The sequence below is a fragment of the Euphorbia lathyris genome, chromosome 2 (genome assembly GCF_963576675.1).
Source record: "Euphorbia lathyris chromosome 2, ddEupLath1.1, whole genome shotgun sequence".
NCBI lineage: Eukaryota > Viridiplantae > Streptophyta > Magnoliopsida > Malpighiales > Euphorbiaceae > Euphorbia > Euphorbia lathyris.
Window position 1 is genome coordinate 70,827,268 of NC_088911.1, and position 26,669 is coordinate 70,853,936.

The 26,669-nt window shown below is 37.4% G+C and overlaps 2 protein-coding genes and 1 pseudogene across 7 annotated transcripts; 2 read left to right on the forward strand and 1 right to left on the reverse strand.

Annotated features, from left to right (window-relative positions):
- Positions 1-6,191: 6,191 nt before the first annotated feature.
- On the forward strand, positions 6,192-6,975 carry LOC136217110 (protein TRANSPARENT TESTA GLABRA 1-like; annotated as a pseudogene).
- Positions 6,976-7,661: 686 nt separating this feature from the next.
- On the forward strand, positions 7,662-11,579 carry LOC136218564 (calcineurin B-like protein 3). Of its 6 annotated transcripts, none has more exons than XM_066005522.1 (11): positions 7,662-7,787; positions 7,887-7,979; positions 9,027-9,105; positions 9,520-9,665; positions 9,920-10,002; positions 10,186-10,245; positions 10,360-10,468; positions 10,685-10,737; positions 10,842-10,922; positions 11,055-11,167; positions 11,345-11,579. In XM_066005522.1, the coding sequence occupies exons 4-11, from the start codon at positions 9,551-9,553 to the stop codon at positions 11,400-11,402; spliced, it is 672 nt and encodes a 223-aa protein (XP_065861594.1). In that variant the 5' UTR covers positions 7,662-7,787; positions 7,887-7,979; positions 9,027-9,105; positions 9,520-9,550; the 3' UTR covers positions 11,403-11,579. The 6 variants fall into 6 exon arrangements, with proteins under 6 accessions (XP_065861594.1, XP_065861596.1, XP_065861598.1 ...); XM_066005524.1 differs by having other exon boundaries at positions 9,031-9,105; XM_066005523.1 differs by having other exon boundaries at positions 7,675-7,787; positions 7,874-7,979.
- Positions 11,580-18,019: 6,440 nt separating this feature from the next.
- LOC136218565 (heat shock cognate protein 80) lies at positions 18,020-21,211 on the reverse strand. Its single transcript, XM_066005528.1, has 3 exons — positions 20,994-21,211; positions 20,125-20,266; positions 18,020-20,043 (listed from the first exon to the last, which is right to left on the reverse strand). Exons 1-3 carry the CDS (start codon positions 21,114-21,116, stop codon positions 18,212-18,214), a joined length of 2,097 nt encoding a protein of 698 aa, XP_065861600.1. The 5' UTR covers positions 21,117-21,211; the 3' UTR covers positions 18,020-18,211.
- Between the last annotated feature and the right edge of the window lie 5,458 nt (positions 21,212-26,669).

Genomic DNA, 26,669 nt, shown 5'->3' on the forward strand with positions numbered 1-26,669 from the left:
GGAAGGGAGGATGTGATGAGGGAGGATCCCTTCCCAGATCTTCTTACTATTTGGGCAATCCCTCAAGGCATGGCACAAGGTTTCCACATTGCCTCTGCATCTACTACAGGCACTAGACTCAGTCAAGTGCCTTCTGTGCCTATCCGCATTCGTAAGGAGCCTGTCTTTGATACCCAGCCAAAGAAAGCTCCTGATACGGTAAGGGATCTTGAGGGACCATATGGACTTCCAAATCTCCAAGGGAGGATCAGCCCTATTAGGGGTAAAAGCTTCATAGGCCGATTTACAAGAATAAGTACCATTATTCGTCAAGGCCCAACAATGTCTATCCTTATCCTCCTCTTGATTGCTAATCTTCACTCCTCTAATGTTAAGAAGGGTCTCCAGACTAAAGAAAGAGTCGAACTTTGACCAGATCCAGTCTCCCTCCGAGTCCACCACATCAGCAATTTTCCAGGAAAGGAGATCAGCCGACGGAGGGGCATTACACACATCAATCAGCGGTTTATCACCAATCCAGGTGTCATACCAGAAGCTAATAGATCTACCATTACCCACCTCCAGGCCAATCCCCGTACAGAATTCAGCAAACACGGCACTGAGCCCTTTCCAGAGGAAGGAACAGCTAACAACCCTCTCCTTCGGGCCACCAAAGATTCTATCTTTCCGATACTTCCCGCACAAGAGACGGACCCAAAGAGAGGAGGGGCATTGCCACATTCTCCAAAGAAGTTTCATTAACAGGACTTTATTATTGTCCTTTGCCTGCCTAATACCAAGACCCCCCTGTTTTTAGGCTGGCAAGCTTCCTTCCACGGGACCAGGTGAACCTTTCTCCCATCTCCAGACTCACCCCACAGGAAACGCCGATTTATCTTATCCAGGTCACTAAGGACAGGCTCAGAAAGCTTACAGGCCTGCATGATGTGGTTCGGAGCAGCGCAGTTAACTGATTGGATCAAGGTAAGGCGACCTGCAAGGGAAAGAGAATTAGCTTTCCAGCTAGCACACAAACCATTAGTTTTGTCCAAAATATCCTTGAAAGAGGCTTTGGAAACCCTGTCACTGTGAAGAGGAACCCCAAGATACTTCCCCAAAGAGTTCGTCAGAGGTATGCCAGAGAGCTCACTCAGTCTTCTGCACAAGCTATTGTCCATATTTTTGGAACAAAGCATACGGGACTTTTGGATGTTAACCTTCTGGCCAGAAGCCTCGCAAAAACAATCAAGGATATCCATAACTGTTTTAATTTGCTCCTCATTACCCTCAACGAAAAGCATGACGTCATCAGCAAAGAGTAAATGGGTAATAGGGGGGCAATGTCTGTTGATAGAAACAGGGTGGAGAGTCCCTTTGCACACCGCCTCTTGGATCAGGTGAGACAGTCTTTCCATGGCAATAACAAAGAGGAAGGGACTCATAGGATCTCCTTGACGAATTCCTCTGGAAGGAGAAAACTCATCCGACATGTCCCCATTGATCATGACCTGGAAAACAGGAGAGGAGATACACTTCTCAATCAAAATCCTCCAGTTCTCCGGGATGCCAGCTTTGGCTAAACTATCCAGAAGAAAGCTCCAGTTTAATCTATCATAGGCTTTCTCCAGATCCAGTTTGAGGGCCACAATCCCTTTCTTACCTTTCTTAATCTTCATAGAATGGACAACCTCCTGGGCAATAACAACGTTATCCATCAATTGTCTACCAGGAACAAAGCTCCCTTGGTTCTGGCTAATTATATCCGGAAGGATCTTCCGGATTCTATTAGCCACAATCTTAGTAATAGCTTTATACAAAACATTACAAAGACTGATGGGTCTCATCTGGAGGAAGGAGGAAGGCTTAACAACCTTAGGAATCAAGACAATGAGGGTTTTATTAACCGACCTGATATCGTTAGAGCCACCAAAAACACCTAACACAAAACTGTATATGCCCTCCTTAACAGTATCCCAGTGTTTATGATAGAAACTAACGGGGATACCATCAATCCCAGGAGCCTTAGTGGACCCTATGCTAGAGAAGGCCAGATCAATCTCTTTAAGGTCAATAGGATGGAAAGCATCTTTAATAGCCTCCTCCCCCAAACGAGGAAAGGAAATACCAGAGTGGCCACTCTCCAAGTCCACAGCTTCCTCTCTAAACAGGTCCTTGTAGAAATCAAGGGCTGAGCGACGAAAGTCTTCCTCCTCAAAAATCCACTCGCCACTAGCGTCCTTGATAGCATCAATCATATTCCTCTGTCTCCTAATGATCGTAGAGAGATGAAAAAACCTGGTATTCTGATCCCCGTCTTGAATCCAGGCCTTCCTAGACTTCTGGAACCAAAGAAGCTCTTCCTGTCTAAGCACAGCTTCCAACTCGTTCTGGAGAGCTCTAAGGTGACCATTTAAGCTATAGTCGAAACGAGCCTCCAAGCAACGCTGAACGCCTTCCATCCTCCTCAAGAGTTTATTCTTCCTCTTGATAATATGGCCAAAGATGTCTTTATTCCAAACAACCACCTTCCTTCTGAATTCCTCAGCAGCGAGGAGAACATCAGAGTGGGGATGCCAATTGGTTTTCACGAAATTCCTAAAGTCGGGATGAGAATCCCAAGCCACAAGATATCTAAAGGGTCTGTTACCTTTCAGCCGGTTACCTTTGACCAAATTAATGAGGATAGGGCAATGGTCAGAGTGACGGAAGGGGAGATTCAGCACCTTGACCTCAGGAAACCTACAGATAGCCGCAACATTAGCATACACCTTATCCAACCTCACAAACAAGCTATTTCTTTTCCAGGTAAATTTGTGGCCAGCAACACCCAGGTCTGAAAGCCCACACAGATCCATACTACGCTTGTGGTTAAGGCACCGGTTCATATAATGATTACCCCCTCCTCTCTGATCACTTAAAAGGGCAATATCATTAAAATCCCCAGCCACCAACCAAGCCTCCACCATGTTAGAGCTAATAGAATGAAGGATCTCCCACAACCTTGTACGATTAGAAAGAACAGGATCGGCATAAACAAAGGTAACAAAGAAATGTTTATTACCAGGGTAGCACACCTTACTATGAATGAACTGACAGTCCATACTAACAATATCAATATTAACAAGACCTGGCTTCCAAAAGAGCCAAATCCCCCCAGCCCGGCCAGTAGCCTCCGATCTGACACAATTCCAATTCTTAAACTTTCTAACCACCTCGTCTGCTTTGGCTCCACTGACCTTGGTCTCTAGAAGAACAAAACAGGAGGGGTTAAACTGTTTAATAAGATCATTAACATGAATGCGGGTTGCCTTGCTCGCCGCACCTCTAACATTCCAAATAAAGAAATCCATCAGAAAGGAAGACTACTAACACAAGCCCAAACCCTAGATCAGGTATTTATTCGGGGCTCCTGAGAGCCTAGAGGAAGTCCCAGAAGGTCCCCTTTTAGCCCAAGAGTCTAACCCATTAAGGTTCTTCTTAGGTTTCACTTTAAGTTTCTTCATGTTCATCTTACTCACTCCTATAGCTTTTCCAATAGGAGCATCCACAGGAGGATTCAGAGAAACAGCCTTACTACTCGACCCTTCCCCTGTAGAAAGGTGAGACTGGGAGCTCCCTTTATCCTTAGCATCAGAGACAAAGAGGGGATTAATAGATTTACCCCGACTAGAAACAGGCTCGACCGATTCCAGACCAGGCATGCTCAAATCAATCTGTTCATTGGAAGGGTCCGATTCCCGACCTTCCTCCAGGGACAAGACACCGAACCTAGACCCCGAGCCAAAAGCTGAGACCACACCAGCCTCACTCCTCTTCTTGATATCCGGGGGTCTGACCTTGATCTCAGGGGCAATCTGGAGCGTAGTCATCTTCCGACTAATATCTGACGGATGAATAGAACTAACATTAGCACTTGGCTTCCTTCTCACTAACCTCTTGGCCAGCATCCATGGCCCAAAACTCCTTTCTTCCCCCTGACTTTTCTCAGCTCCACCTATGATAGGTTGCATCAACTCCTCCGCCTCCTTCCTCTTCTTAGGACATCCCTCAAATGTATGGCCAAACATACCACATTCAAAACAGATATTATGTATACCTTCATATTCAATATGAAAAACCTTATTCTGAATACAGAATTGAGAAAGAAGAGGCTTAGCAAGATCAATATCAATACAGACCCTGGCAAACTTGCCTCTTACTGCCCCAATGGTAGTCTTATCGATATGGTGGACCTTACCAACCAGGCTACCAATCTTGTTCAGGAATCTATCACTATAGTATTCAAGAGGAATGCCTGGGAACCTAACCCAAGTAAGGATTCTGTTAACAGAGCAGTCATGGGGGTCAAAATTTGGGACCCAAGGTCTCAGAGCCAAAACATGATTGGAGATAATATACGGTCCACCATTGACCACCGCATTGTAATCCTCAGCCCTTGTGAATCTAATGACATAATAGTCATTATCAAGGTCAGTGATGGTAACCTTCCCTTTCTTAGCCCATTGAGCCTGAATCCTCTGGGCAAAGTAGTTGAAACTGATTCTTTTCCCCAAAACAGTGACAATTAATGCCAATTTCCACTTGGATCTCATGACCCGCTTGTCTTCTGAGGAAAGACGGATCCTAGGACACAAAGGGTTCTCAGGCTGACCATCCTCAGAATCGGAATCGGAGAGAAAATCCCCATCATCGTTCTCAAAAGTATCCTCCTCCATCATGGGTTCCTCCTCCACCACCCCTAACAACTTATCCCTCCAGGAAGGAGCTCCCCCATCCTTTTGATAACCTTGGGCATGCTGGCCCTGAGTAACCCGAGTGCCTGGGGATGAAACACCTTCCATAGTTTGTCCCGGAAGTAAAAGACTTAAGTCCCCCGGCACAAATGCCTGCGCGGCTTGCGCGGCCTGCGCTGCCTGCATGGCCTGCGCGGCAAGCACGGCCTGCGCAAGCTGCAAAGAATACCCTGCTTGCGCGGCCGGCACTCCCAGAGCACCAAGCGCAGGATGCGTCCCCCCCATCACAACGTTCTGCTCAACCCCACGGTCCACAGCCGAAAACATCGGACCTTCTCCTTCCCCAACGCCAGACGCGGCAGCCGCAGAACCCTCCCTTCCTTGATCCAGATCGGCCACCCCAACCACCGAAACAGGCACCGAATTAACCAGATCCGCCTCCCCACCATCAGCCCACTCCGATCTACTACGATCCCTGGACCGATCCCTCGGTCTTTCGTTACTCCGCCGTCTACCCCGAGGAGATCCTTCCGATCTCCCATCATCAGCCGCCCAAGCCTCCTCCTGTACCAGATCTGCACCCAGCCCGCGCCCCGCAACCGGACTCGCCAGATCCAACACCTGCCTTCCGCCCGCCTTCACCGACCAATCCACCCTTCCCTTCGCAGTCGCCTTCGTCATCGCCACAGAGAGAGAGAGAGAGAGAGAGAAGGAAAAAGACTCGTATTTGGAGGAGTCTATTTTATTAGATATAACTAATTGAGAGAGAGAGAAAAAAAAAATTGAGTTATAAAATTGATCCTGTGTTTTAGAGAGAGAAGAGAGATCTGAAAGAGAGGAGATAGATCTAAAAGAGAGAAAAAGATCTAAAAGAGAGAAATAGATCTGAGAGAGAGAATATAGATCTCAAAATTCTCCATCTTCATAAAAATTCTTCACCATGACAACAGATCTGAGAGAGAGAAGATAGATCTGAAAAAAAGAGAGAAAGATCTAAAAGAGAAGAGATAGATCTCAAAACTCTCAATCTTCATAAAAATTCTTCACCATGACAACAGATCTGAGAGATCTGAAAGAGAGGAGATAGATCTAAAAGAGAGAAAAAGATCTAAGAAGTAAAAATATACAAAATTATGAAAAAAAAATATATGTAAATGATATATAATTAAAAATATAATAATATTAAATTTTTGTACAAAAATTATATTGACCCGCATAATGCACGGACAATACTAATTATTATTATATATTCAATTGCCTAAATAATAAATTTAGTGTAAACAATTGCCTAAATCATAGCTTGTAATCTATTATATATAATTGAGAATTAATAGCTGTAATTTAAACTAGGGTTAATATACATATTTGCCCTTGTATTATTACAGAAAAACAGATATACCCTTATATCAAATAAACCCATAAAACTATCCCTAAATTTTTCATAAACCTGCAATTATACTCTAATCTAACAGATCTCTAATGTGGCATAAACGGTAAAAGTCTAAATGAGTAATTTATTATTTTTTTATTTTTTTATCCAATCAATATATTACACCTCACTCTTTCACCATCCTCTCTCTACCTCTCTCTCTCCCTCACATACATTCTTTAATCCATTTCTCTATTTTTCTTACAGTTCTTCCATGAAATAGTAAAGAGATTTCTCATCTTAGATCCCATAAATCCATTACTCATGACTCTCTTTACACACTCTACGCCATGGCCTTCTCTTCTTCCGCTTCCCCTTCTCGCGCCCACCACCACCGAGTTGCCATCGGTAGCTTCATCGAAGACTACAGCAACCGTCTCGACCATCCTTACCCTGCCACTAAGCTTATGTTCCACCCCGCCGCTTCCTCTTCACTCCGTAAGTCCTCCGACCTCCTTGCTTCTTCCAGCGACTTTCTTCATCTTTGGGAAGAAAACTCTGTCGAACCTATTTCTGTCCTGAATAATTGTAAGACAAGTGAATTTTATGCTCAGTTGACATCTTTTGATTGGAATGAAATTGAGCCCAATAAAATTGGGACTAGCAGTATTGATACAACTTTGCACTGTTTGGGATATTGAAAAAGGTGTGGTTGAAACTCGGTTAATTGCTCATGATAAAGAGGTTTATGATATTGCTTGGGGTGAAGCAAGGGTGTTTGCTTCAATTTCTGCAGATGGTTCGGTTAGAATTTTCGATTTGAGGGATAAAGAACATTCCACAATCATATACGAAAGCCTCCAACCTAATATGTCATTGCTTGGAACAAACTGAATCTAATACATGATTGTTCATAGAAATTTGGATTAAAGAACTAATGAGAGAGAGAGAGAGGGGTAAAGAGGGAGGATGGTGAAAGAGTGAGGTGATAAAATAAATAAATAAAAAATAAATTATTTATTTAGAACTTTACCGTTTATGACACATAACAGATCTGTTAGATTATGGTATAATTATAGGTTTATGGAAAATTTAAGGATAGTTTTATGAGTTTATTTGATATAAGGGCATATCTGTTTTTCCACAAAAACATATGGGCAAATATATGTATTAACCCTTTAAACTATTGTTTAAGTGAATATATAATAATAATAATTTTAAAAAATGAATATGAAAATATCTATCACTCCCTAATAGAAGCAGATTTCATTTTGTTTTTATTATATGAAAACTTGATCCTATATTTTTATACTAAACTTTTGATTTATTTTCATTATATAAACTTTATCCCATATTTACAAAAATGAGGTTTACCTTCTCTTCAAGAAAAAACCTAAAATCTAAATTAATCTAGACCGTACTTGTAATATCTGACGGTGAGAAAAAGAAAGCGAGATAAAGAAATTGGGTGTTTATTAGTATCAAATCAATAATCGATTGGAAGCAGTCATCTTCATCATGTGTCGGCCCCACATCAGCATCATTATAATGTTATTAGTTTTTTTTTTTGGTAGGCATTATAATGTTATTAGTTTAATTAAACTCCAAATAAAACATTCTCTCTCTATCTATCTCTCTCTCTCTCTAGTTCTCGCTTTGCTGGAGACCTTCGATCTCTGTTCTGTCCCTTCTCTCTCTATCTCGAGGTGAGAGTTGTTTCTTTTTGTTGGATTCTTCTGTTTGTTTCCTCACAAACTTGAAACTATTGTCTCAGCAATCTAATTTTTTGAAGATTTTACAAGCAGATCATTATAACACCTTACTTCCAATAAATATTCTGCTGCTACTCCCCGTCCGACCGGATCGTTGAGCTCTTTGAATTTTTTTCCCATTTCAAGGTTGATTGCTGTCATGTTGATAGATCTACTATGCTGCTACCTGCTTCCATGTTTGAGATTTTACAGTTTGTGTTATATTTTTTTTATTAGGTTTATGTTGCTCTCCTATTGGATCTTTACTTACACTTGCTGTTCCCTAGTATAGTTCTGATTTCAATTTAAAATTGCTGTTATGATTCTACTTTATGCTTTTTCCTTTTCTGGCTTTTCCCAATTTTGTGCATGGAGTAGCGATTTTCTTTAGGGAGATGGGTTATGTGTTATTCTGCCATGTCAGGAAATTTCTTAGAACTAGAAAGAATATGTTGATTGTGAAAACCTGCTTAGAGAACTAACTAATCACTGCCGGATATCATCTAGGGGCTTTCTAAGTGTGGCTAGGGTATTGATTTTTGGACTGAACGCATATAATAGAACACTAGTTTGGCTGGTGGAAGTTGTCATCATTGCTAGGAAACATTTCACATCTTCAGATTGAGGGTCATTATAAATCTATGAGTATTTTAACATGATAATTCAGCAGACTTACATTGACAGAAATTAAAAAAAAAAAAAAGTTAGTAATTCAAATTTGGTTGCTGAAAAGGAAGGAAATGGAACATTTATTTTCGTGGATGCAGTTATTTGCTAGGACATTTTGCTTTTTCAGTATGGCATTCTTATTGGATATATTTTATGTGAACAAGATTTCAAAATTTCAGTTATGGAGCTTGTTTTACCTGGTCCTAGGCATGTGTTTTGGAATTTTTGTTGGAATACCGTTGAGAGATGTTTAGTTGGCGTTGCAAAGAAACTTAGCCAAGTGCATAGTACGTGCACTATGTATGTTTGCCTAGGAATAGTATAGGATTTACCCCTTTCTCAATGCTAGAAGGTTTTTTATTATTATTATTATTATTATTATCCTTTGTTCTTTACTGATGACTTGATTCATCATCAAACTGAGATAATGCTTTCTTTCATGTCTTGAGCATTTAAATTTTCTTCTTTGGTGAAGAATATGCTTCATTAGATACTGACAATCATATCTTCATTTTATTTCTAAAGTCAGATATACTATCGGGTGATTCTTGTTTACAAGTCTTTGGACTTTGTTGTTGGAGCAGAAGTGGGAAATGGTTAACAGGTTCATTCTATTTAATGTTGGCATAGGATTGTATGTTCAAATATACTCCCTCCATTCTTTTTTATATGTCGTTTAAGGTTTTTCATCAAGACCAATGCAATATTAATGAGACTATTAAAATAACTAATGTACCCTTAATACTTTTCTCCTGGATCTCTACTTTCTATGCAAAATTTCTCTCTCTTATTAATTTTTATGACTTAATTAAGATAATTTGCATTAATAACTATATCTCTCTCTTACAATAAATAGGGGCAAATTAGAGAAAGTATTGTAAAAAGTGCATTGGTAATACAAAACGACATATAAAAATGAACAAATTCAAAAGTCCAAAACGTCATATAATAAAAAACGGAGGGAGTAATGAACTTGTGAACTCAAGAGAATATCTTAAGCTTTTCTCTGTTTACACAGGTATGGAGTGTTTTGATTTGCATAGCATATCATGTTGCAGTGCATAGAAGGAGTATTTACTTTTCTACTGAAGTGTTGTGATCTTGATATATACAAGCAATCAAGAGGTCTTGAAGATCCTGAACGTCTTGCTAGGGAGACTGTGTGTATGCCACCATCCCATTGTTTCTTATAACACTGTCAATCTGTAGCTTATTCAATTTTTGACTTGTTCTATCTGTATTTTTTTTTATTACATGCCGAGTGTTTGTAAATACATGAATATTACTGAATTCAGTTTATCTTACAAGTGTCTACTCATTGCTGTTGTCATTTTTACCAGTTGACATTTGCTATAATTGTCTTTAGCTCTTACTGTAATTCCATTGAGGATTTTGTTTTGCTTTTTTTCGTGGTGCAGTCAGTGTGAGTGAAATAGAAGCACTATATGAACTATTTAAGAAGATCAGTAGCGCCGTGATTGATGATGGCCTCATCAACAAGGTTGGTCTGTTATTTATGGCACCTTAAATTTTTACCTTGGCAACATACATGCTAGTTTTCCACTGTTTAGATTGAACTGAATTGCATGGCCATGTAATTGTTTTATTAATTTAATTATTTTGGTTAAATTTGCCTTGTGATTATTATTATTTTTTAGAAACTTTTTTTATTTTTGCATGGCAGGAGGAGTTTCAGCTGGCGTTGTTTAAGACAAACAAAAAAGAGAGCTTATTCGCCGACAGGGTACTTTTTGCTATGCATATTTAGTAGAATTATGGTTCCAATATTAGAGTGCCATAATCCATTTGTTAATCATCTTGCATTGGCTGTCTCCCCTTTATTGTTCATTGCCTACAGGTCTTTGACTTGTTTGATACAAAACATAATGGGATCCTAGGTTTTGAAGAGTTTGCCCGGGCCCTCTCTGTTTTTCATCCAAATGCTCCCATTGACGATAAGATTGAATGTAAGTTGTATAAGATAATTACTTTTCCAGATAGCAGTCCTTTAAATGCTTCTATTGGATATGGCTATGGTTGTTTTTATAATCAGTTTAGTGTTTGACAATGATTATAGACGTGCTACATTTTATCATAGCTCTAGAATGACCAAATTAGGTTTTGATTCTTCGTGCTTTATAATTTATTCATTTGATTTGATTTGATTTGATTTGATACCGCAGTTTCCTTTCAACTGTATGATCTCAAACAGCAAGGTTTCATTGAAAGGCAGGAGGTGAGTACACTCCTGCATTTTATAATCACACTGCTGTTTATTTAATTTTAACAATTCAGATTTATTTGAGTTTAGAAATTCAGTTTTATTCTACTTTTGTATAGGTAAAACAAATGGTTGTCGCTACTCTTGCTGAATCTGGTATGAACCTTTCGGATGATGTCATTGAAAGCATAATAGACAAGGTGCTTCCCTGGGCTAATTAATTTAATACAAACTTATTCTTTTACATTGAGTATGCTGTGGTTAGACAGATATTTTCTTAGGGATTTCAATGGTTATTTTTTATCGGTTGTGATATTGGAGTCTTGTTTCAGACCTTTGAGGAAGCTGATACAAAACATGACGGGAAGATTGACAAGGAAGAGTGGAGAAGCCTTGTTCTACGCCATCCATCTCTTCTGAAGAACATGACCCTTCAGTATCTCAAGTGAGTTGTAAATATCTTTATTAAGCTGTTTTTCTGTTTATTGTTCCCACCAAGTCGCTAACTATAGAAACCTATCTGAAATTTAGCGTGCAAGAAAAAGTTAATAGGCGTGTTTTGTTATGATGAGTAAAGTCACAAGTGACAAATCTGTGATTGTTTTGTTTTGAAAATGAGCAGGGACATTACTACTACATTCCCAAGCTTTGTGTTTCACTCACAAGTCGATGATACGTGACCTCTTGGAGTTAAATAAAAATATTTGTTGATTATGGTTTGTTGTTTCAGAGACAAAATTGTCCTTGCACGTTTAGAGGCCGGGATAGGGGGTATTGGTATTGGTATTGGTTGTTTCTTTGACAGTTTTTGGCTCTGTATATTTAAATTTCTATTTAACGACCGATTTTTTGGTTCATCTTTTGGTTACTAATGGTTTTATAGCTATTGCTGAATGAATGAATGTTAGATTCTATTTCCCTGTTCCTGAAATTGTTAGGAAAATATTGGAGTTTCTACACATAGAAGTCAAGGAAGAGGCTGCTATGTATGCTAGCCTATGAGCCCTTTCTTGGCACTGTAAACAACTCTTTTGACCCATGAATGCATGCCATTGCCAACTATTTCAAGTTACAATATCATATCCATTTTTAAAAATAAATAAATAAAGCAGAGGTGAAAATAACATGTTGCCAATTGTATTTTATTTGCAATTACAACTTTTTAAATGGTCTGATTTATTCGCACCGCCGGTGGTTGCAGTTTCATTTTTTATGTCTTAGAATTTCAGTTTGATTATGTTAAGGCCTGTTCTTTATCACTTAATTTCAGTAACAATCAGTTCAGCATTCAGTATTCAGTAATTTATCATTATTTATTATTATATTATTATTATTTATCTATAATTTATCATAATTTATTATTATATATTATTATTTATACTTTATCATTATCTATAAATTAGATAAAAGTCAAGAAATGATAGTTTATTAAAGTATATATCGTTTAATAAAAAAATTAAAGGGTTAATACACATATTTGTCCTTGTATTTTCGCGGAAAAACAGATTTGCCCTTAAATCAAATAAACCCACAAAACTATCCCTGAATTTTTCATAAACCTGCAATTATATCCTAATCTAACAGAGTTGCTAAACGGCGATGGCTCTAAATTTGTGTTTGTATGTAATTTATATTTTTAATTTAAATTAGAGTCATTTTTTATTTAATTTCATAGGCTTTTATCGAGCCAAGATTTTATCAAGCCGAGCTTTTATTTGATATTCAATTTAGTTTTATCTTTAATAATATATTTATTTATTATTGATATTATTAAATTTATTAGAACCATTATTATTATTATTATTATTATTATTATAAGTTTATTAATGTCTAATATTATCATTAAAATTATTTTAAAGTCTAATATCATTATTATTGTTAAGTTCGGTAGCATTCAGTTAAATTCAGTTCAGTATTCAGTTCAATTTAGTTCAGTTCAATTCAATTCAATTCAGTTTTTTTCAGCGATAAAGAACAGAGCCTTAGTCACGTAAAATTCAGTTCCATTTGTATATTTAATTTTAGAATTTGAATTCTACTTTTTTATTGGATAAAAAAATAATTCTCGATCTACAAATGGAACTGCTCGAGACGTGTCATATTGAATCAATCGTCAATTGATGTGAATAAGGAGATTACTTTATTTATTCTCTTCCAAATAATAGGCACATTATGATAAATTTCTAATCAGTGATATCCTTGAAGTAGATAATAGGATACATTGTACAAATACTCTTAACATTGGGTCAATATGAGACATCATTACAAATAATACATATAGTTTTGTATTTTGCTACAACTAGTTGATTCTATTTAATTGATTATGTTTTTGTAATTTTATAATAGAATTGAAGATTAATATTTTTAGATTCGATAAAATAATTGGATTTTTTTTTGTTCAGCTCCTACAGAATATAAGATAATTTTTTAATTTTTGTCTCATATGTTTGGGAAAACGAACTCCGCCTGTGAGGGTCACTTGGTGGCATTTACAACTGGTTCCAAGCCCGAACAAAGGAGGAGGGTTGCGGTAGGTTTGTGGTGGCCAGCGTAAAACTTAGCCACATATTATGACATGAACCATAATATGAATATCGTGGGGGCGTTCCCTACTCAGCGACGCGCTGCACTTCTTAGACCCGGGTGTAGTGAAAAATATGCAAGGGTTGCTAGGTCGTCGCCCCGAAGCGGCGCGCCACCCCAGGACCCGGGGTGGTGTCAAATATGCAAGGGTTGCGGGTAAATAAGCTAGTCCACGGTAATCGTAGGGGTAGGGGTAATAGGTTATGCTTTGGGACATGGAACATAGGCTCTTTGACAGGAAAATTAGCTGAAATTGTAGATGTTATGAAGATGAGAATAAATATAATGTGCCTACAGGAAACCAAGTGGGTTGGAGCCAAGGCTAGAGTGATAGCTCCTTGGGGTTATAAACTGTGGTACTCAGGAAAGGATAAGGGTAGAAATGGAGTAGGTATTCTTATTGATAGGGAGTATATTGATGATGTAGTAGTAGTGTCTAGGAAGAGCGATAGAATTATGAGTGTTAAGCTTGTGATAGGAGATGAGGTTATGAATGTCATAAGTGCATATGCGCTACAAATAGGATTAGATGTCTCTATAAGACAAGCTTTTTGGGAGGACTTGGAGGAAGTGGTGCAATAAGTTCCTAGCGATGAAAAGATGGTACTAGGTGGTGATCTCAATGGACACGTAGGTTCTAGGCGAGATGGGTTTGAGAGTGTTCATGGAGGGTGTGGTTTTGGAGATAAAAATGAAGCAGGAAATGATATCTTGGAATTCGAATCAGCCTATGACTTGAGTATCATGAACACATGGTTTATGAAAAGAAAATCTCACTTAGTGACTTATCGGAGCGGCGGTAATACGAGCCAAATTGACTTCTTCCTAGTAAGGAGTGCTTGGAGAAAGAGTTATATTGATTGTAAGGTGATCCCTGGTGAGAGTACGACAACCCAACATAGAGTAGTGGTGCTTGATTTTCAAAGTAGGAGATGTATGAGAAAACGAACACCACAAGTGGAGACTAAGATTAAGTGGTGGAAACTGCAAGGGGAGAATCAACAAAAATTTGTGGATGAGATGACCAAAAAAGATATTTGGACTTGTAATATGGATTTAGATATAGATTCGATATGGACTAAGATGGAGTATAGTATAAGGGAAGTATCGAAGGAAGTTCTAGGGGAATCTAAAGGTAGCATGCCACCAGGTAAGGACACATCTTGGTGGACAGAAGAAGTACGACAAGCAGTAAAGAGATGGAGTACGACAGAAGACCACCTGCCCAAATGCACTCTTGAATCTAAGTATGCAACGACTCCAAATAACGCGTAATTGCCTCAATGTCGTTCCAGACGATCTGTTTACTTAAGCGACACCTTCTAATGTTCCACTCCATTCAAATTAGTCTTGCACATTGGTGGGAAAAACGAGCAAGCATTGGAGGCCTCAGAGTGCCGACCATGACTAGCAAGGCACGGAAAAAAGACAAAGATTAGGTCATGAACTAAACCTTTCAATGGTCAAAAACCAACTTGGTTTCTTTGAGGAACATACGACTCATGAAAAAAAAATCCAGATTACGTGTGTGTGTTATTATATTGGTTATGCAATATTTGCAAACAAATTACAGTCATACATTTATACGCAACAGACGATGTATAAGTTTTTAAAAATAGTATTTGATTATCTATCATTAATTAATAATCAATTAATTAGAAAATATTTCTAATAATTATTTTTAATGACACATCTATTCAAAATATATTAAAAATACATTTGAATATTTTTTAAATAGAGACGGGTCTCGTTAAATTTAATTTTTCAGAATCTGAAAAAGTTTTGTTTTTCTGTAATTTAATTTTCATTTATATAATTTTCTAGATATTTTTTAAATAGTTTTTACATATTAAAAACAATTACAGGAACCTAATTAATTCGATATCAATTATTCTGTGCACCCAGAAATAAATTAGAAATTATAAAAAAATCATAAATATTATTTCAAGCATGTGGGAAAAAATTGACTCCGAGCAGAAGTCGGGAAACGCTGCACGCGCCACACGCGTCGCATGTGTGGGCGACGACTGGCGGCGCGTGCAGGCCACGCACCGCCTTCTGACGATCATGGAAGTTCGTACGTGGGGTTTGGGGTCTCTGAGCTCGATGGTGTGGTCGGTTTCGAATTTTGGCGACTAGAAATATGTGTTATAGAGCAAACAGGCCCTTAATTGACGCATATTAAACCGGTTAAAGTCACCAAGAAATTCCAGCAGCCCCCGAGGCGATTTCGGCAGACCAAAAACATCCCGAGACACATTAAAAACATAGATTTGAGACTTGACTCAACCAAGCATGCATTTATTCGATCAAACAAATTAATAGAATCACAAATCATGCATAAAGGCTTCCTAACAGATGGAACATGGAGCTAAACGGCTCTGATACCAATGTAGGCTTCAGTGGAGAAGCCTACTAGATTTCTCTAACCTCTAGGGGACGGATAATGAACTTGGATCTAATAATAAGTAAATTAATAGATTTAGGTTTACCTCTTGTAACGCAGATCCGTTTTATAGTAGTGGAAGTAATTGACCTTGGCTCTGTATCACTGATCTAGGAGGTTACCACACTAAAGGAGTAATCACCCTTGATTCACGAACTAATAACGAAACTCGAAGACAAAAGGAGAGAGAGGGGGGCGTATGAGAGAGAGAGAGAGAGTCTCTTTCTCTATTATCTTGTGTTAGTGTTTTAGTCTCCCTAGCTGTCTATTTATAGATAAGTTAAACCATGACCCTAACCCTAATCCTAATCAGATTGGGTTGCGGGCGAGCCATAATGCAAATGGACCAAGGCCCGTTTACTCCATTTATCCCTACAATTTATAAAGCCGTTATAATATAAAATTAAATTAAACAAAAATAAATTAACATGACAAATAACCAAAAGAAAATAAAAATAAACAGTAAATTGATTAGAAAAATTATCAAAATAACATAGAAAATAAAGGGTACATAAAATAACTTAGATAATATACCAATTAATATTTTGGTAAGTTTCAACCAATTGTTTTTGAAAATAAATCAAAATTCATTAAAATATATATATATATATATATATATATATATATATATATATAAAACAATGTTTAAGGAGGGGAGAGCAATTACCCACTAAACAATTATATTGAGAGTCGGACACGTAAATTAGGGTACAGACCTATACATAGATATTTGAGAGTATTGAAAAGCAACCAATAAGACCTACATAAAGCATACAGGATTTCAAAATAAGAATCAGACATAAAAAGAGCCTCCTGGACTTCGATAGTGATATTGTTGCAAAAACAACCTGGAATATACACCAAATCTCAGAGCTGGTTGACAAAACAAGTAACAATGAAATTATTTTTCAACCAAACTAGCGAACGAACTAATAGAAAGGTAAAAAAGCGAACAAACACCTTTTTCAGGATGATGGGATACCGGGGAATGCCTTCCTCTCCTAAACTGGATGATGGAATAAGAAATCTATCTATGCAGGAAGGTAGGTAAAGCCCATTCTATTTAGACTGATCAGAGGTTAGAGCAGCCTACTTTTCTAGAGGAAATGCCTTTTCTTTTATAGTCAAGAGCTGAGCGAGAGGAAGGCCTTGCTTTTTTTGGTCTTTTTTCAGAAAATGATATGTACAATATGGATGTAGGGAGAAGTGCAAGTAAAATTAGTTAATGATGATTCTAGCTTCAGCAATGAGCGGGACAAGACAACCAACCCGGGGGTTCGGGAATAAGACCCAGAGGGTAACTTGTCAAAGACATACGCTCAACTCAACCAGAAAGAGAAAGCTAAGGTGGATGCAATTATAAATAAATAAATCCAGTCTATATATTTTTCAATGGTGGAAACGAAATCAATCCACTATAAAGAAGAGCTTTTCTTGGAGCATTCACTGAAAAATGGATGAAAAGAACCTCGAATCTTTACTCCCCTGCTTATTCTTTTTTTGAATTAGAAAGAACGGGAGCACTTGTCTTGTTGCTAAATCATGGAGACAAGGAGAATAAAGAGAAAACTTAGAGTGACAATAGAAAAATCATATATGAAGGGGAAGGAAAACCACTGTGAGGACCACCATGAAAGGTGAAACCCAAAAAAAAAAAAAACTTACAAAGAAGCAGAGTGAGACTCTCTCTCACTCAAATCTCGCATATCATATGTTAAAAACTTTGGATCTTAAAACAATTTAACGATTTTTGTTTTGTTTTGTTTTTTTTTCCTTGCTTTATGCTTTCAAATAGTGTTTCTCAATTTCAATTTTCACATCATATATAGGATTCTTATGCACAATATCCTTTTGATGATTTAAAATGGTCAGCGGATGTCATTTCATTTCATAAAATATTTCCTTTCTCCAACCGAAAAACTGGGATTGTTAAAGAAAACGATGGAAGAGATTCATTAAAGTAGATATCAGGACAAACAATGAGGATGAAGATGGTAATTATAAAAATATCATTTTATAAACAAGCAGTTTTTTGTTAGGAAAAGTCAAGGCTAAATTGAGAAAATGTAAAAGAGTTCTGAGCTCAAAATCCTTAAGATAGTTGGTAGGGTAAATTTTAAGTTGGTTTGAAAAAAATGTTGCTCCATATTAAAGAGGCCTGGAGAGGGGAATATACATCTGGCTATTTGTTTCAAAAACTTGCACCAGCCAGCAGCCTATTCATCCACCAATCGATCAAAAGCTAGAAATGCAAATTCAGACAACATGTGAAAGACGAACATTATATAATAAACTAACTATTAAAGGCACTTCCAGAACTATTCAAAATATCTCATGACAAGATTTTAAAAAAAAAAACTAGTTAAAAGTACGGAAAAGATAATCAAATATAACCAAAAAAATAAAGGTAAAAGCCAGAGACTAGCAGATGGATCTTGATCCTGATCTTGTTAGTGGTGCTTAATCGACCTCCTCCATCTTGCTTCCCTCAGCATCAGCATCAGCCTCCTCCAAAGCAGGCATGTCAGCATCTCCTTCACCAGCATCCTCATCAATGCTCAATCCAAGTTTCAACATCCTGTGGATCCTGTTGCCAAAGGTGTTGGGATCATCCAGGCTGAATCCAGATGTCAGGAGAGCTGTCTCAAATAGCAGAAGCACAAGATCTTTCACTGATTTATCATTTTTGTCTGCATCAGCTCTCTTCCTCAGTTCATCCATTATAGGGTTCTCAGGGTTTATCTCCATTGTCTTCTTGCTAGACATGTACCCTGCCATGCTGTTATCCCTCAAAGCTTGAGCTCTCATTATCCTCTCCATGTTGGCTGTCCAACCATATTCACCTGTCACCAAACAGCATGGTGAATCCACAACACGATCTGATACCACAACCTTCTCCACCCTGTCTCCTAACACATCCTTTATAACCTTGCACAGCCCTTCAAATTGCTCCTTCAATTCTTCCTTTTTCTTCTTCTCATCTTCGCTCTCATCAATCTTCAAACCCTCTTTTGTTGCAGAGACAAGCTTCTTTCCCTCAAATTCCTTCAGCTGCCCTACAGCATACTCATCAATAGCATCTACCATGAAGAGCACTTCATACCCCTTCTTCTTCAGCTTCTCAAGGAACGGGGAGTTCTCCACAGCCTTCTTGCTCTCACCAGTGATGTAGTAAATATCATTCTGACCCTCCTTCATCCTTGTCACATAGTCCTTCAGGCTTGTCATCTCATCACCACTCTTCGTGGAGTGGTATCTCAGCAATTCTGCAAGCTTTGTCTTGTTCTGAGAGTCCTCATGGATACCAAGCTTCAGGTTCTTAGCAAATGACTCGTAGAATTTGTTGTAATCTTCCTTGTTCTCAGCAATCTCAAAGAAGAGCTCAATGCACTTCTTCACCAAGTTCTTGCGGATGACTTTAAGAATCTTGTTTTGTTGCAGCATTTCTCTTGATATGTTAAGAGGAAGGTCCTCAGAATCAACAATACCTTTGACAAACCCAAGGTACTCAGGAATGATTTCCTCACAGTTGTCCATGATAAAGACACGGCGGACATAAAGCTTGATGTTGTTTGGCTTCTTCCTTGTGTCGAAGAGATCAAAAGGAGCTCTTTTGGGGACAAAAAGAATAGCCTTGAACTCCAGTTGACCCTCAACAGAGAAGTGCTTCACATTCAAATGCTCCTCCCAGTCATTGGTAAGACTCTTGTAGAAAGCAGCATATTCTTCCTTTGTGATCTCCTCAGGCTTTCTCATCCATATGGGTTTCTGCTTGTTTAGCAAGGACCATTCATGGGACACTTCCTTGATCTTCTTTTTTTTTTTCTCTTCCTTCTCTTTTTCCTCATCGACTTCCTCAACCTTGCCTTCCTCATCCTTTTTCTCTTCTTCATCCTCATCATCTGAGATTTCCTTCTCAGTAGTCTTCTCAATCCAAAGAGAGATAGGGTAGCTAATGAACTCAGAGTGCTTCTTGATTAAATCCTTCAGGCGGCGCTCCTCAAGGTACTCAAGTTGGTCTTCTTTTAGGTGGAGAGTGATCTTTGTGCCCCTGCCAAGGGGTTCAGAGTCATCCCTGGTTACAGTAAATGAACCACCAGCCTGAGACTCCCACACATACTGCTCATCATCATTGTGCTTGGTGGTAACAATGACCTTCTCTGCAACCAAGTAAGCTGAATAGAAACCAACACCAAACTGTCCAATCATGCTGACATCAGCTCCAGCGGCCAGTGCCTCCATAAACTCTTTGGTACCAGACCTCGCAATGGTACCAAGATTGTTCACCAAATCTGCAAACATCAAGATATGCAAAAACATTATTACAGATCAAAATTTGAAAGGAAAAGGGGCTAATATTGAAAGACACTCACCAGCCTTTGTCATGCCAATACCACTGTCAATGATAGATAGTGTGTTGTTAGTCTTATCAGGAATAATGTGGATGAAGAGTTCAGGTTGAGCATCTAGTTTGCTTTTATCTGTCAAACTCTCAAATCTGATTTTGTCCAATGCCTAAGAAAGAAAAGGGGTAAATAATAATTAGAGATAGAAGATAGGCAGAAGGCTTAAGCAAAAATATTACAAAGAACTATAGATATATATATAACCCTAGAAAGTAATGACCCATAATCAAACATCCAGTTGATAATTATATCCTTTTTCACCAACAAATGTGCAACAACGAAAATCAACTGATATTCGGCTTCATAATTTAGGGTATGGGCACAATAAAAATCAAATAGTAACAAACAAATATGTTAATCATCGGAATACCAATTCAAATTTTGATACAACACACATCCTAAGAAATGTTCTTATTTCTTGCAGTAGAATAAAAATAAATTTTCTAAAGTATCTTTCACAATCTACCCATACCAAAAGCCAAACAATCCTATTTAGGAAAAAAAAACTACAACATAAAGCGATCAACAAACACTACACCTTGAATAGAACTTTATACTCGATCTTCAAAGGTCATATACCACGAGTTATCAAACTCAGTACTCGTCCTTAAAAAACCCTCAACAAAGTAAGCCACAGAAAGAACAAATAAACAAACTACAGAAATGAAAACAAAACTTTCAAAATTTAAAACCCTAACCGATTCAACATGAGCAAATAAAAGCAATCAAAATGAAAGGCGCAAAACCTAAAAATGATTTCTATAGATGTGCTAAATAAGATTATTAAAACCATACTAAACAAAGCAACGATCTAAAAAGAGAGAGAGGAGTAGTACATCGGAGGCATTGCTGATGAGCTCACGGAGAAAGATCTCCTTGTTGCTGTAGAAGGTGTTGATGATCAAACTCAACAACTGATTGATCTCAGCTTGGAAAGCGAACGTCTCCGTCTCCGACATTCTAAATGAATTCTATGGATTTACTGAAACCACAGATCTATAATTTGAATCAGAAGCGATGAACCAGAGAAAGGCGAGAAGAGTGAGGCTGCAGAAGGGCTGGATAAGGGGTTTATATATAGGACTTCACTAGGGTTTCTAGATCCTTCTATTTTCCTAAAGTAATAAGTTTGCTTTAAATTTCTTCGCAATTTGCAGGTATGATTGGGTCACCTTAAGGAGAACCAATGGACCGTGTTTTTTATTTATATTTGTTTTCTAAATTAAATGGAAAACGTACAGGCGTGGAAGAGATTTCAGCCCTGCTCCTGGGCCGGATTTTGTTGGGTTCTTTGATATTTTTCCAGCCCAATTTCATCCCATTCCGATTATATTGGGTATATGCCAGCATTATTTATTTTAGAGAAATTTACCTATAAATTAACTTTTAAAAAACTACTCTATCTACAAGACTATAATTATATCATATCAGTAATGATTTTAAATTATGTTAAATTAATAAAATCAATACTTTTAATATATTTTGAGGATTAGAGTTTCTAAATTAGCGATTTAGAATATATTTTTTAAGATTTAGAATTTATGAATTAAGATCTAAATTTTTTAAATTAATATGTAAAATCATATATTATTTGTGATATAAAAAATAATGGTATATTAAAAATTGAATTTGATAATATGATTTAGTTGTAATTTTATAGTTAATTTTGATATTCATGTAAAAAGCTCATTATTTTTTATCCTTTACTCTTTTTCAAATTAAGGCCCATTTGTTTGTTGGAAAATTTTGTGTTTGAAAACTAAAATATTTTTTAGTAAGAAGGAATGAAGTAAAATTTAGAAAAATATTTAAATATGAATAAAAATATTGTATTTTATAGGATTTTGTGAATCCCGGTTAAACTCGTTTGAACCTCGGTTGAACCTTTAATCCTTGACTATTTTTTTGGTTCTATGGTCGGTCCGATTTTGACAACCATACTCTTATTTTCCTCGTTTTCTTCATAAATGACTTAAAACTTTCTATTAAGTTATTTTTCTAAATAAATAAACACTGGAAAATCAGAAAAATATTTTTCTGCACAATCTTTTTTTATGCAAGTTGATCTCCCTTCTTAGATGTTAATTAAAATCGAACAACTTTCATTGTACAAGGATTCTTTTGTTGAAAATCAATTTCCCTTCCTAAAAATCCAATTACAATCTAACTTTTTACTAGACAAAAAAAACAACAAAACTAACAAAACCAAACTAGCCCGGAATCGGACGGAGAAACTAACAGCACCAACATCATCCTTCAAAAGTTGAACCACTAGAGAATGAGGGTGCTCCAAACTAACAAAACCAATACTAGACTCGTGACCACCAAGGAAATCCGTAATTTTATTTTGCTTCCGAAAAATATGTCAAATTTCCACCTTAAGAAAGATCCTAAGCAATCTCAATTATCGAGCACATTGTAGTTTTTAGCTAAATAAATACAAAAAAAAATATGCCATAAAGATCTGCTTCAAAGGAATTGCCAGTACCAATACGATGCGAGAAATTAAAAATCCACCCTCCCGAATTATTCTGAATCAGCCCCCAACAGTGATAGCTCCATTAACACATCTAGAGTCGTATGGGTTCAACTTGGTCCAATTACTCGATTTGGGCATAAACCAACCAACAAGTTATTATGTTCTTTGGAAAGCCTAAACAGCAACCTCACCTTTTTTAGTATATGGTCGCGTAAGTGAAATTTCATTTGCCATTTTTTTTGTTTTCCTCATACAATGACAGTCATTTATTACAGGTGTCATCTGATGAGCAAGTGAAATTTAACAAAACGTGTGTTTTGTTTGGATGATATGATTCTGTCATCGGAAGGCCACATATGAATCGATCGCGTTTTTAATTACACTTTCAGATGACAGAAATTTCAAATACTGTCGCGAAAAATATTCAGACGACACGAAAACAAATGTCTGTCATATATCTTGTGTCATGTGAAAGGGAAAATGCCATAGTGACAGGCTGGGCCGGTCCGTGATATTTTTATAAGTCCCAAGCTCGCCTAAAAAATAGACGGGCTTTAATGGGCCCGGGCCTAAAAATAATTTTCACTGTCCAAGCCCGGTCCAAGGGACACGGGCCTGGGCGGGCAATGCGGGTACCCGGGCCCATGGACAGGTCTAATCAGAAGCGATAACGATGTAGAATTTAGAAACCAACTATTTGATGAATTCTGTGAAACTATAGGCATTGATCATAATTTTTCTACTCTTAGAACTCTTCAACAAAATGGGGTAGTTGAGAGAAAGAACACAACTCTAGTTGAAATGGCCTCAATGCTGAGTGAAAATAAGCTTTCGAAGTACTTTCGGTGAGAAGTTGTTAACACATCGTGCTATATTCTCAATAGGGCTCTAGTTAGACCTATTCTGACGAAAACTCTCTATGAACTATGGAAAGGGAGAAAGCGTAAGATAAGATACTTCAGAGCTTTTGGTTGTAAATGTTTATTATCAAACACTAACGAAAATCTTGCAAAATTTGATTCTAATGATGATGAAGCCATTTTTCTTGGATACTCAACAAACAGTAAAGCATATAGAATTTTTAATAAAAGAACCTATATACTAGAAGAATCAATACATGTTGAATTCGATGAAACTAATCTTGTAGATAAGTCTAGCAACGACCCATAAAAAGAACCAGTCTCAGTATCTATTGAGAGCCACCAGGCTATTGAACTTAATCAAGTCGGAACTTCTGAAGGTAAATCCAAAACTGAAATTATCTTTGCTGACGAATCTCTCCCTATAGACATTGTTGAAACACCCACAACTGAAGACAATACTCTTCCAAGAGAATTAAGGATCCCTAGAGGCCACTCTGAAGGAAACATAATTGATTCTGTCCAAAACACTGTAAAAACCAGAAGACAGCTGATATTTCATTGATTTTCCTTCACCGGATTATATCCCTATAAGGTGCCGTTGTGTTCGGCCGGGGGCACTCCAATGCCAAAGTCAGTAATATTCTTAAGAGAATAATCAGTAATCACAAAAGTAGGGTTAGAATAATAATGTGTACCTGAGACACCTCACAAGGGATATTTATATGTAATTCTGTAACAATCATATTAATCCCCTTTATTGTCTTTAAATGTAATTCGGATGTTACATTAGTTATACTTTGATGGTTTCAGTATTTAATGGAGTTGTTTAGCATCATTAATCTTTGGAGGTTTCTCTTTGATTACGGCCTAGAGACCTTTGGGTGGATCCACCCCCAGAATCCTCCTTATGTTCATCTGGCGGATGTTGATCTCATTGTTTGAGGCGAATCTATGTCATTGGGCCCCTATGGTGTATGTCTTTAAGTCCGTTGTATGTCATATTATTTCCACTATAATTACGTTGGAACTAATTGAGAGGGATCAACATAGAGAAAGTGCCAGATAGAGGAAGAGCCAAAGAATACTTCTCAATCAGTACCACCCGCAAGAAACGGAGCAGGTTGACCGAAAATGATAGGGATTATAGAGTTTTAAGGAGTAACAGCTCGATCCATGAACCAAAGCTAGAAGAACATGAAGGGAGAACGTGGAGTGAGAACGTGGGTAGTTCAAGAACGTGGGCAATCTGCAATGAAGTAGAGCTCTTCGCGCAAATAGAGCTAACTAGAGAAACGTGGGTTAGTGGAGCAGGAACGTGGGCACAATGGTTACTAGCACTACAAAGCCACCATATTTAAAGAAGATAATAAGGGGGGAAAGCATCCAACTCAAACCAATTCAACAAAATGAAATCAAATCAAACCAAATCCTAATGGAATTCAAACAATTCTCACATTACGGACTCTAGTTATTCTGCAGCTTAGTTTGTTCATTCAAATTTAACTTTCAACTTGTAAGCTCTAGCTCTAGTCTTTCAGTATTTATCAACAAAGCCATTTCAATACAATCCAAATAATGTTTCTCTCTTTGTATTCTCTATTTTGCAACATCTTAGTGTAGTCATAATCAGTTTTCTAGATTCCACTACGAACTTTAAGCATTTTATATCCTTTAAGCTTTTTACAATTTCGTTTGATTAGAAGTTATATCTTAGCTCATAGCTATTTTTGTAGTTTTTTGACAAAGCTACTGGCACTTCAAAGGAAAAAAAGACATGATTTTGTTGGAAGGTCCACCAGAAAAGTACTAGATACCACCGTTGAGGGAAGAGTTGATAGCTCCCTATTTTATAGCATTTATAGGAGTAATTTAGATCGTTTTAACTTAGTTTCTGGTTAATTTTGATATTAGTTTGTTAGTTTTTAGTTAATTTCAGTATTTTCTGCTTCTTATGGCATTTTCAGTATTTTTAGGGGTTTTTAGGGACCATTGGAGAATTTTTGGACTGTCCATGGACCATTGGAGAACTTTTGGACGTATCAAGGACCGAAAGAGGAAAGAACCGGACAAGTGCCCCTTTTTAGGAAGCCTGTCTCGGCAAGACAACATCTGTCTCACCGAGACACTCCTTGTCTCGGCGAGACAAGGCAGGGGAAGACGTACCAGCGCCTTCCTCCTTAGTTAGGATGTGCGAAAAATACACAGGGACCCATCGAATTTCACCGAATTGTGCCTAATTTTCCCATATGCATCAGGGATTCTCCCTAAGGTCTATAAATAGGGAGTTATTCTTCTTTTTCAAAACCCTAACTGTTTTATTCTTATTTTCTTTTCCAGTTGCAATCAGTTTTATTTTCCTTCGAAGAAAAATCTGACGGGTGGACATCGACGTCATTATTCTGTAATCGAATCTGATAAACGAGTTTTAGATCTTCTCTTCCCCCATTTATCTCGTATTTATTATTGTACTAAAAGATGTCTTCCATCGTATTCATATTCCTTACTGCCATGATTAGTTTCCTTATGAACTAATCCCCATCCAATCTGGGATATGGATGAAATTGATTATGTGACTATGTATGCTTAGGGACATATGGTTTATGTGAATGCCTTTAATTGATCTTATTATGCATGCTTAATGCCTTGAAACTGACAGGAATAGGATTATTGCTAAATATGATTCGATGAAGATTATCTAGCCTGAATTACATATGCTTAATGTCTTGAACCTGACAGAAATAGGATTGTAGATAGACATGAAACCGATAGGAGAATGTCTAGTCTGAGATTGCATGATTTGACCTCACTAGGACACTAGGACTACGGCTTCATGGCTGGGCTACGACTTTAGTCATAATTGCCAGTAACGATAATGCTTTACATGTCTTGGGTTATATGCCTAACCAAGCCATTAGTTGAATGCATGTGAATAGGTCATATGAGCCCTGATCATGTTCATATTTCTTGTTAGGGTAATTACCGTCAATTATTAGCAAAACATAAACCTGAACCCCCTAAAAACATACATGGGATCTGATCAATGGTTTCCTCATCCTGGATTGTAACCCTCATTGACTCACAATCTGCTCTATGAATTGTTCATTTTGTTATTTTACCGTTTAATTAGTTTCTCAACAAACCCAATATACATTCAACTCACTAAACAGATG

Excerpts from the sequence above, each read along its gene's own strand:
- LOC136218564 (XM_066005522.1), top strand. The coding sequence starts at position 9,551 with ATGTTGCAGTGCATAGAAGGAGTATTTACTTTTCTACTGAAGTGTTGT. Across the intron at positions 9,666-9,919 it reads TCTTGCTAGGGAGACTGTGT|TCAGTGTGAGTGAAATAGAA; the intron begins GTATGCCACCAT and ends TTCGTGGTGCAG. Across the intron at positions 10,469-10,684 it reads CATTGACGATAAGATTGAAT|TTTCCTTTCAACTGTATGAT; the intron begins GTAAGTTGTATA and ends TTGATACCGCAG.
- LOC136218565 (XM_066005528.1), bottom strand. The coding sequence starts at position 21,116 with ATGTCGGAGACGGAGACGTTCGCTTTCCAAGCTGAGATCAATCAGTTG. Across the intron at positions 20,267-20,993 it reads TCATCAGCAATGCCTCCGAT|GCATTGGACAAAATCAGATT; the intron begins GTACTACTCCTC and ends TTTCTTTCTTAG. Across the intron at positions 20,044-20,124 it reads TATTGGCATGACAAAGGCTG|ATTTGGTGAACAATCTTGGT; the intron begins GTGAGTGTCTTT and ends TGATGTTTGCAG.